Below are 12,175 nucleotides of genomic sequence, written 5' to 3' on the forward strand. Positions count from 1 at the left end.
GACAAACCCCTAGTTAGACCCCTCACATCCTACTTAAATACCCAGAAAAAAAAGGTTTTCAGGGTATTTTCCTCCTGTATAGAAAGTCGATGGGAGACCGACTCTAGCGGGTGATAACATCAATTAAGCTGGGTCTCAGAAAGGGTTATCATACCAAAATGTAAACTAGAGACATGTACGAAGACGAAAATGTAAAAAACGTACGGTCACCTTGGGTGGTACCAATTTGTGCCAATTTCAGAATTGGCTCCCGGCCTAGTATGTTCCAGTCAGGTTTCTTGCCCTCCCTGCTCTAAAGGCAGTACTTGAGCTCATCAAATGTGGCTGCAAAGCAGGTTACAAGGGACGGTGCAGCTGCTCAAACAATAACCTGCCTTGCACTCCTCCCTCCCTGCAAATGCTTTAGTGGAAACTGCCAACACTATTAGGGAGGACATATATAGTAGTGAATTTCTTTGGGTACAATTGACCGTGAGCTCTTTAAGAGGATAGGGTGCGGGTTTTGGGGTGATGATAACAAAGAGGTGTGTGTGTGTGTGTTGTGTTGTCAGTGTGAGTGTAGAGCAATAAATGGACATGTTAGTCTGCGCGCCCAAAGTGAGAAGTTGCAATACCTTAATTCTTGCAATCCCTGCAGTAACAGCTGTGAACCTGTCTGTCTAACACAAAAAATGTTATCTCCCGATTAGGGAGTCTTACTGGTAAATAATACTGAGAATACTAATGAAAACTGTTTAAATGTAAAAAAAAAAGAAAAGAAAAGTCCCCATCAAGATTCGGCAGGCCCCCTGTAGTAACTCTGAGGACCCCGGGTCCCGGATGCCCCGTGGAAGACCCCTGGTATTTGCTACTACTAATTTTTGCTTTCAGAGCCCAGTTACAACAACTTTTATGCTTCATTTATGATCTAATTTAACATTGCTCTGGAGCAGGAGCAGAGCGATTACTGAAATAGGCTCAGGGGTCTGTTTGGGGGGTCCCAGGTGAGGAAAGACCCCAACCAAAAGTCAGAAAGGATATTCTGGCTGCTTTAAAAGTGTAATAAATGAACTCGGAATCTTTTAAAACATACAAAACAACTCTAATATTATGAAAATCGGACATTAACTGGCTGGCGTACTGTTCAGAGGCAGCCATCTTGGAAACATGGCAGCCATTTTGATTTTTCAGTGTCTAACGTGTTTTATCATAGGAACAACCCCTAAGGAGTACTTGTGAAAAGTTTTAGGTTTCTTTCCACTTGTGAAGTATTTTAGTGCAAAAATGCATTTATCTGCCCCGCTAAAATGCAATAGAGCAGTGGTTCTCAACCTTTTCAGGCCGCGACCCCCAAAATAATCACATTTCAACTGGGGAAAATGTTGAAGACCCCTGTCCTCGATAATTTGTTTATTTTTGGAACACAGTTCTTACAGTATATGACACAATATCAAAAAACTAAAAGCCTAGGAACCAGATAGGATGTGTAAATGACGTCAGACTTTGTTGCTCTATGGCTGAATAAATAATAGAACATATGGCTTAAAGGGGCACTCCACCACTTTTCAACCTATGTTCATATAATTGGTCCTCACTCAAAAATAGCTTTTTTCTTTTTTTTTCAGAGGAGGGCTGTGGGCAGGTCAGAAACCCATTGTCTTGTGACATCATCGATTGCCAATCCAGCTTATAGAAACTGCAGGCTTTCTATTCCTGAAAAGTTGCAATTTTAAAGTGGAAGCCATTGTTCTCGCGATAATAAAAATCTAAAAAAAAAAATTCAAAAATATTGATTAAATTTTTTTTGGGAAAATGATGATGTCACAAGACGATGGATTCTGAATTTCCCACAGCTCTCCTAGGAGACTTGGACTGAGTAGAAAAAAATTGTGATATTTTATCATGAACATTAGTGAGGACCTATTATATGAAGACAGGTTGAAAAGTGGTGAACTACTCCTTTAAGAAGGCGGAGCCAACCTCCCCGCTGTCTCTGCTGGCTGTTAGCGCTGTAGTGAAAGTAAATGAATATAGATGAGATGTAAACTTCAGTGAATCTACAGTTAAAAATCACATGATCACAAAAAAGAAAAATGCTACAGCATCTCTAAAGGCAAAAATACTAAGTAAGCAGCCCCTCGTCGCCAATTAAGAGGAAAACAGTTTGGGACATACAGTATGCACAACACGGTAGGGGGTCCGCAGACAAACCTGAGCCAGGAAATGGTTGAGACTGGATATCAAGTAATCGGCCAATGTTTGAAATACCCCAAGCAGGGTTTCTATTAACTTATCTCCACCCTGTGGTAGCAGCACTTGAGGAAATATAGTGAGGAAATACAGTATAGTGTGGAAATATAGATTGGGAACACATGAAGAAGAGGAGAGAGAGTAGAGAGAAGATAAGAAAATAGTGGATAAGGTGTGTGTGTGTGTGTGTGTGTGTGTGTGTGTGTGAGAGAGAGAGAGAGAGAGAGAGAGAGAGAGAGAGAGAGAGAGAGAGAGAGAGAGAGAGAGAGAGAGAGAGAGAGAGAGAGAGAGAGAGAGAGAGAGAGAGAGAGAGAGAGAGAGAGAGAGAGGATCGGAGAGGGCTGGCTCTTTTATTGATGTTTAAGTACAAAGTAACGATCTCATCTCTGACGCTTTCCAGTAATCCAGCATAAAAGCCTTAAAAGAGTGAGAATATTAGTTCAATATATTGCCTTTTTTCTGTCGGGCACGACGATAACATCTAAGAGTGCTAATATGACAAAAAAACACGGATGTAATCGGCAGGAAGGTAAATGAAATAGCTAAATCAACTTGATCCGTCATTGCTGGAATGTTCCTGTCTGCAGAGGCGTCTAGGATCATGAGCAGGGGCGTCACAAGGGGGGAAAAGTGGGACTGAGTTACTAGGCCCCCAAGGTGGAAGGGCCTTAATTATTTTATACTTTAGCTATTGAAAAATAGAAGATCCACAAGCTCACAGCGCGGCACCGAGTGCCCCACCGCAAGTTTGTAGATCTGCTATTTTTGAAAAGTCGTGAAAATGGAAAATCTGCAAATCTTTATAAATATTTAAGCAAACATTTGTAACTAAAATGTTGCTTATGGGGGTTCCCTGGAACTAAATATTTTGAGATGGGGGTCCGTGGCCAAATACATATCATTTTGGGGGTCCTTCACACGAAAAGGTTTGAGCACCACTGACATAGAAACATGGGCTTTTCAAAAAACCTTAGAAGGATTTAAAATATTCAGCACTCGGTGCCGCGCTGTGACCTTGTATATCTGCTATTTTTTCAATAGTTAAAGCACAAAATAACGCGTAATAATGCGTTCCCACTAGTCTAAATGGGTTAAACCCCCTCCCACTATGAAGAACATTCACGGGGGGCCCGCAGTGAATCCTTGTACCCAGGACCCAGAGTTTGGTGCGACACCCCAGGCGTCGTCGAGGATCATGAAACTTCATAATGTGAAAGAACCGTGAGCTCAGGTGGGTTTATTCGTTTGATGATAGAACGGGAGATCATAAAAACAGAAAAAGAACGGTGTGGGGAAACGGCGAGAGACGCATCGGAGAATGTCAAGGCAAGAGATAAAATGTCATCAAACTAAATGAATGAGAGGATGAGGCCAGATTCACACCAAAAATAGCGGAATTAGAAGCTCGCAATGTGTCGTCTTCGCAACGCATTGTGGCCTTGAAGATCTGCTATTTTCGGCACAAGACAAGGTTGTACACTGGACAAGCCCCAGGGGGGTCCAGGGGAAAAATCCGCCTAAAATGTATGCCCAAATTGGAACAGTTGTGGACACAAAACTACAATGATTGTGGCTAATCTTGTCCCACCAAATGTCAGCTAACCCCTGCAAATTCACAAATGCAATGTAATACATCACATTTCTCTTACAAAATTGTCCTGCTGTGATCATTTAGCTAGGAAAAGAGGATTGAAAAAGACCTCCGCCTATGGAAAATCTGCCTTCTGAATAGTGAATGAGCCTCAAGACCTCATTGAAAACATATATATTGAATAGAGAAATTGTTCACCAAGGTGTCATCAATTGATAGGCAAAATTGTATGAAAATATTCAAAACTAAGTAAACTCTACAGATGTTTTAGTGAGAGTAGTGCTGTAATATTAGTAATGTTAAAGTATAGGGTGAAAAATGATAAAAACGAGTAACAATAATTAGTAATAATACTGTAATATGAGTAATGTATGGATGAAAAGTACAATGGCAGCTGATTACTATGCTGTAGGACCACTGTAACAATAATCAACAATGAAATTGTAGTTTGATTTGGTCTATATTGATTTATTGACATTTATTGACAGCTGTTCAGAGGTCAACACCTTTTGCCCCCGCCGGCGGGGGCAATGGGGCTCAAGAGGATAAGACAAGGTCAAGAAGTAGAGAGAGAAATAATAATAATAATAAAACTTTATTTGTATAGCACTTATTTAAACAAAGTTACAAAGTGCTTAAACAATCAAAAACACAAACAGTAAATTACACAACAGAAATGCAATAATAATAAAATATTAAAAAGTGACAGTTACAACAGAGCAAAACATAATGTATCTCAAGGAGATAAAAAGGCCATTCGGTAGAAATGGGTTTTTAAAAGGGATTTAAAACTTGTTAATGATGTGGTTAATCTGAGTTCCTCTGGTAGGCTGTTCCAGAGTTTGGGGTCTTTTAACACAAAGGCTCGATCTCCTCTGGTCACCAAAGTAGCCTTATGGCTCTCCCCGACCAGCTGATCTAAGGGTGCACGATGGCACATAGGGTTCTAACAAATCACACAAGTAGCTTGGAGCTAGGCCATTCATTAATCAATTCTAAAGGAGACTGGCAACCAGTGTAATGCAGCTAAAACAGGCGTTAAGTGCTCATATCTCCTGGTACCCGTGATGAGTCTCGCTGCCGCATTTTGTACCAACTGCAAACGGTGTATCAAACTTTGATTGAGACCAGATTAAAGGGCATTGCAGTAGTCTAGACGAGAATATACTAGGGCATTCACCACTGTTTTAAGGTTGTTTGATGAGAGGAATGATTTAATTTTATTAATATTTCTAATGTGAATAAAACAATTGTTAATGCTCTGCATGATCCACACGCAGTATTCTATATACACTCATTGCCGATGTGGTACTAAAGCACTTAGTTATGGAGTACCATCTCACGCACCATTAAACCACACAAAACATGACCTTTATCTACAATTCTACGGTCGACTGTGTCAACAGCGCACTGTTCTACAAAAATATATATGAATACTGAATGTATGATGACTATTTACTCATCATTGCTCATTATCCGCTTAATTCTGTTCCATTTGTTAGCAATTCAGTTTGAGATAACAGCCTACACATCAGCTATACGGCTTCAAAATGTCCCTGACATAAAGTAAACCCTGATGGCCTCTTGGCAAATACGCACTTCAACAATCCAACTGCAATTGCACGTCGTTTGTTCTTCGCTGTGTGTTCAGGATTTATTGTACTGTAGCTCGCTACCAACTCAGCCCTGCAGTGGAACTTTATGAACTCTAGCTCTGCACTATACCCACAAAGCACGGGGCAGACTTCTGTCCACTAAACCAGAGTTCGGTTTAATCTAACAAATCACATTTGTAGATTATAAAAATAACCAATTAAAATAAAATAATTAATATTCAAGGGTAAAAATTAAAATGAAAAATCTGCACGCTGACAACAACGCATCGTGAGGCGTTGTGAGCTTTTAGATAAGCAATTTGTTGCTGTTTTCGCATGACACCAATGTACAAATAAGTATAAAATAATAATGATTAATTTGGTTATTTTTCCACCAACATTCATTAAAATAAATAAACAAAAGCTTCCCAATTAGTTAGATTAAGTAGTTGATAGACTGATCAATCACATACACAAAGATTATGGATTATCGTAGAGGCCAGTTGAAAGGTAGATGAAGAGAGCTGTGACAGACAGTGAGGGAGGGAAGTGTGTGTGTGTGTGTGTGTGTGTGTGTGTGTGTGTGTGTGTGTGTGTGTGTGTGTGTGTGTGTGTGTGTGTGTGTGTGGACGGACATATACACACTTAGAGCCCGTATCAAGTCACGATAAGTAGAAGACAACACGCACATCGCTTGCTTTGGGTCTTTTGTGGTGCAGGGAATCAAAATCCCCCAAAGATCCAATTCCAGAGGAAAAAAGTCAATTCCTGCACACACATCTGTGTTGATTTATCACAAGAGGTGGACGGTTCGGTCACAGGGACCTTTCTCAAAGCCACCAGATCATCAGACGTGGTGTATCAGGTCACATAACATGACATGTGTGTGTGTGTGTGTGTGTGTGTGTGTGTGTGTGTGTGTGTGTGTGTGTGTGTGTGTGTGTGTGTGTGTGTGTGTGTGTGTGTGTGTGTGTGTGTTCATAGCGTAACAAATATCATGGGTCATCAGCAGAGCAGAACGCCATTTATATCTTTCATCACCTCTCATTCATTTCTCTCTCTCTCTCTTCTACAATCTCCCTCTATGTCTCTACCTCTGGTTCTCTCTCTCTACCACCTCTATCAGTTCCGCGTTCTCTCTCCCGCCATTTCTGTCCATCTCACTCTCTTTGTTCCCCTCTTCTCTATCCCTGTGTCAATGTTGTTTTTGACAGCAAATTTTGATTTAGTTTTAGTCATAGTCTTTTGAATAAAATGTCCTTTAATTTTAGTCCTAATTTTGTCACCTGAAAAGTTTTAGTTTTAGTCTAATTTTAGTCGACTAAATAGCATACGTTTTTAGTCGACTAAATCTGCAGTTGATTTAGTCAACTGAAATGTATTTTGACAGGCCTTGATGGCATCGTAATGACTGATTTTACACTTGGTTGCAATGCTGAAAATAGCCGATTTACTATTTTCAGCACGCAACACCTGAGAGCAATCCTTCCCTAACGTTTTAGTCTAGTTTTTATGTTGTTGACGAAATTGTCAATATATTTAGTTTTAGTTTTAGTCATCACAGCTTAGTTTTAATTTAGTTTTAATTTAGTTTTCGTCAGTGAAAAAAACGTAGTCGACAAAAAAAAAACGTCATAGTTTTAGTCGACAAAATCAACACTGCCTGTGTTCAACTCTCTATCTCTATCTCTCTCTTTGTCCTTACTAATGTCTCTTATCTTTCGCTTTTTACATGTGAGCATTCTATCAATCCTCCCTCCTCCCCCATGCTCTCCAACCCAGCCTCTTCATCCTTCACCACATCGTCAAGGTGGGAACCATCCGTCCTTGAAACAAGACACCTGTCTATGGACAGATGATAACCAGGACCTCACACCTTACACACACACTCACGCGCGTGCGCACACACACACACACAGAAGGTACACGTGTCACTTACTCTGTGACTTCTTCAGTGACCGTGTGTTCCACCTGGAGTCGGGAGTTGACCTCGATGAAGAAGTGTTTTCCATGCTTGTCCACCAGGAACTCCACGGTGCCAGCGTTCTCGTAGCCCACCTGTGAGGTGATACCAACAACAGGTCAACACAGAGAAAAAAACAAGAACGACCAGGTGCACCCAGGAGATATGAAACTATAGTAATAAGTGTCAACGGTGCTCACGGATCAAACAGGATCAAAACATCTCAGGTGTAAAAAGGAGGAAAAGCCTTTATTTATTAAAAGGCAACTGCCAACATGTTTCGACCTCGGGGGTCGAAACATGTTCTTCATCAGGGTGAAATGTTCCTGATGAACTTTTGCCCTGATGAAGATCTTAATACCAATGCATGATCAACTAGAAAAGTGCGACTCCTCAGAGTGCAGATTCCCAGATTGAGGCCAATTAAAAACATGGCGTGGCAGTTCTTCCTTGGCCTAGTGAAAGGATGCGTGCAACGTTTCATGGCAATCAGGTTCCGCGTTCAGGATTTGTGGCAGTTCGTGTAAAACGGCCACTCCGCATCCTTTGGAAGCCAATTGTAGCCATTCAAAATGGAATGTGGGAAAATCTGACAGATTAGTCTTGATCAAATGACTTCAGAGATAATAACGTGTGACGATTTACGTGAGGATTGGACAAAAATCTGCAGGAGTGTTTGTGGTAGCAAAACATTCGTTTTGCAAATATTGGCCTCATGGTGGCCTTATAACAACAAAAATATGGGGCAGAGGTTGTTCCTTGGCCTCCCAAGGGTCTGCGTGCAACATTTCATGCCAATCGGTCCCGCAGTGCCGGAGATTAGCTCTTTACAGACAAACGGACGGACAGAGAGACTCACAGGAGCGAAAACATAAACCTCGCTTTCGGCCTTCCGGCAAGCTTATACTCCAATAAATCATAAAGGAAGCATTATAAAAACTCCTCGTGGAAGAAGAAAAACCCCTCCTGTAGCCCCGCTGCATTAATATAGAAAAAGATTAATGCATATTAATAAAAGGACTGTATAGATAGACAACGGCACGCATGTCGCCAGAGTCGTTTCCTGCTCCCTCTCAGACACAGGATGCCTGATCAGATGCAGCTCTGGATCCGTCCAAGCAGTGATGGATGAGGCGTAGGTGGAGAAGGTGTTATGAGAAGAGGAAAAAAAGAAAACAACTTAACACGACAAGACCGGGAACGCATCTGTGTCGCGTTAGACTTGAAGCGATTTAACCATTATTTTATGCTTTAACTATAACAAAAAAAATAGCAGATATACAAGCTTGTAGATTGCTACTTTGGAAAAATCGTGAAAATTTGTCTTCGAATATTCTGACCCAATTCTAAACATTCTAAACTTCTAAACCTTCTTGTTCTCATACCTTTTCAAGTCAAGGACCCCCAAAATGTACATATATTTGGCGGAGGACCCCCCAATTCAAAATGTGTTGTTCCAGGGACCCCCCCAGAAGCAAAGATTAGAGTTATAAAGGTCATATGAAACATCCTCGAAACATGTCAGCTTTTAACATTTTGTAATGAAATAGAGTACCCTGTTTTTACTTCCGTCCTCCTCCTTTAACTTTTTGAGTGCTTGGATCTCTCCTCTCTTTTTCAAGTTACAAAGGTTTGCTTTGAACATGATATATTCAAAGACACGCATTTTCCAGATTTTTCAAAAAAATAACAGATCTACAAGCTTGCAGCGCGGCACTCGGTGCCACGCTGTGAGCTTGTATATCTGCCAATAGTATATTTGTCAATAGCTTAAGTATAAAATAATTCCTGGTCTTAATGGGTTAAGCAGGTTTCCACAGGAAACCCATCATGGTAAATGTGTTGCAATGCGCCACAACTTATCATTAGCATCCACGCTCCTAATGTGTGTCGTCGGGGCTTGGAAGACATTTCCATATTATAAACAAGAGACACCTTCCTGCCTCCACTATTCCCCAATCCCCCAACACCCCCCGCTGCGCTATTTCATAGTCAGCTCCTGCTTTTATTTATACAGAACCAGAACACTGAGGCCTTGGGAACATGGGTAGTTTAGAACCAAAAAAGACAAAGTGATAATTTCTGATAAATACCAGGACTGTTACAGTAATGTACTGTTAACCCATTTGGTGCCTCAGACATGGAAGGGTTAATTGTCCAGAGTGCCGACCATTTTATCCATTCGCGGCCACTCTCTAATTTTGAAGGCCAGAAGTAGATCGAGCTCACAATTCCCACTTGACAACCTTCACGATTCACCCACCATTAGTTCCGGTTCAGAGGGTAAACAAGGAAGGAGGATCAATGTTATTATGGTTGTGCTATTTCAGCGAGAAAACATGCCATCCTTGGCCTCAAAATTATTTTTTCGATTAAATGGACTGTAAAGATCAGAAGAGCCATTGTTTTCCACTTTTGGGTGCACGTGGACGTGCGATGGAAACGAATCGCGGACTTCACCCGTGCCAGGCTTATTCACCGGACCGAAGGTAACCAGCGCCAGCTTTCCTGTATATGCAGTATATTTCGCGCGACATCGCGAGATCGGCACTTTAGACACCGTTTAATATTACGCGAGACATCGCGGGATAGGCACTAGATGTAAGAGATGTCTCCATAGTATCTATTCCTTCTTTATGGAAACGTAACTAGTAACTTACGTATTTACAGTGTCAAGTAACGCTCTTCAGCAGCTCAAGTGTACCAACCTATAGAATTTATCGTGTGGAATTCTATTTCAGCCTACTTTCCTTGTGGTACAAGAGGTTATCTGCATTCACCGTTCAATAATATCACGCAGAGACAAACCCTTATACTATACAAATGTATGCTTTCCATTAGTATGCTTTGCTGGCAGTCATAGCGAGAAGAAAGCTTCTCTGTTTGTTTACCGCGGGAGGAATGCTCTCTGCAGAGGCCTCAGTAAACCATGTTAATTTTAAAAGAGATGAGCATTATCCATCTCAAGCCCGGCTATGCATATTGAAAGCCCCAGATACACAGTAAACTCCGGTGTTAACCCAACTCAGCGAGTGCAAAAGGGCCTGTTTTTTTGCTAAATTGTCATCCAGCACTAATACATATTATCCAGCATCTTCAGAGAGTCTTTTGGAAAAAATGTAATGGTTGTCTTAACAGATCTTATTTTAAACGTGCTCGGAACAGTTTCATATGACTCTGTTGCACTTATATAACATGGTTATACAACATGGTTTAAATCATCACTGGAACTCTTGCAAATGTACTGTATCGCAGAGGTCTTCAACAGGGGGTCCGGGACCCCTAGGGGGTCCTCAGAGTTACTACAGGGGGTCCTCCAAATCTTTGTGTGATAAAAAACCTTTTTCTCCTTTTTTATATTAACCCTAGCGTCCATATTCTGAGAACTTTAGCCAACAATTACAGACCGTTGTCCATTGGTGTAAAGTACCGTAACTAAGTATATTTACTTAAGTAATGTACTTAAGTACAGATTTGAGGTATTTGTACTTTACTTGAGTGTTTCCAGTTTCCAGTACTTTTACTTTCACTCCACTACATTTATTTGAAAACTTTAGTTACTAGTTACTCTTCAGATATAAATGATTATGTTATAAAACACATTAATCCACTTTAGCCCTATTTTATACCTAGGCTATTTGAAAATAGCCAATCTGCAAGCTCACTTTTACTTGCAACAGATTATATCTATATTGCAGTATTAATACTTTTACTTAAAGGGGGCCTGTCACCTAAAGGGTTACTGTCACTTTAAGAATCATCTTAAAAAACAAGTTAATATTTTTATGATGTCATTGTGGGGATGCGCAATTATAAGCCAATCAAATTGATTGTCTGTATAGATTGACTGTATGACTACTTACTGTACTGGTCAGCTGTTGTTGGGCAGATTACACTGAGACAGTTTCAGACTGTTTGAGGATCCACACGGGAGAGAGACCACATGACCTACTTTATCATCAAATCCCTACATTTGACCAACCAACATTCCAATGGTGAGACACACTTCCACACACTTCAAACTGTATCTACATTTACAATATGTGACAACACCTCTCATAAACACACACACCAGGACAGACTAACCTGGACGCTTTGCCCTGTCAACATTTTATACATTTAGTCTTTCTGCAGGACCGTATAGTTTGTGTTTTTATGCTTATTGCACAATTCACAGGCATCATCCATTTTGTCCTCCGACGCGAATTACATCACAAATGGGCGTCCACAAACTAGCGAGAGAGAGAGAGAGAGAGAGCGAGAGAGAGAGAGAGAGAGAGAGAGCGAGAGCGAGAGCGAGAGAGAGAGAGAGGTAGAGAGAGTGTAGAGAGAGAGAGAGAGAGAGAGGTAGAGAGAGTGTAGTACTTTTCCTACCTGTTTGCTGACAGGTCATATTCCATTGGCTATATAATATGGAACAAAATAATCCTTTAGGGGTCCATGCACGTCCCAAAATCGCGATGCAATTCCCAAGCAATATGGAGACGTTTTAATTTTTGAAATCCCTTCATAATTGACTAAGGAATGATCAAATCAAACTGTGGTGACTTTCTTTGCTTCCGAGCATCCACACCGCTGAAAGTGAAAGTGAATTTGGCACAGTGGCCACTGTGCAGGACTCTGCCAGTGCGTGGGAACTAGGGGTGCTGCAGGTGTTCCAGCACCCCATGGGGAAGTTTTCATTTTTTTATTTAAATAAGAAAAGAACAAATCAAACATAGCAAAAATACGTTGCCTGTTGTTGTCGTTTTTTATTTATTCATTTATATATATATTTGTATTTATATATATATATAT

General features: G+C 40.8%; 1 protein-coding gene across 1 annotated transcript in view; it reads right to left on the reverse strand.

Annotated features, from left to right (window-relative positions):
• Positions 1 to 12,175, reverse strand: part of LOC308297681 (pyruvate carboxylase, mitochondrial-like) — a 550,569-nt gene that overhangs the window by 439,112 nt on the left and 99,282 nt on the right. Inside the window, exon 10 of the mRNA XM_080741213.1 lies at positions 7,355 to 7,473. Within this exon, the coding sequence (XP_080597339.1) occupies positions 7,355 to 7,473 (119 nt within the window). The remainder of the gene's footprint in view (positions 1 to 7,354; positions 7,474 to 12,175) is intronic.

The sequence above is a fragment of the Nannobrachium achirus genome, assembly GCF_963921795.1.
Source record: "Nannobrachium achirus genome assembly, chromosome: 14".
In the NCBI taxonomy this organism is placed as follows: Eukaryota; Metazoa; Chordata; class Actinopteri; order Myctophiformes; family Myctophidae; genus Nannobrachium; species Nannobrachium achirus.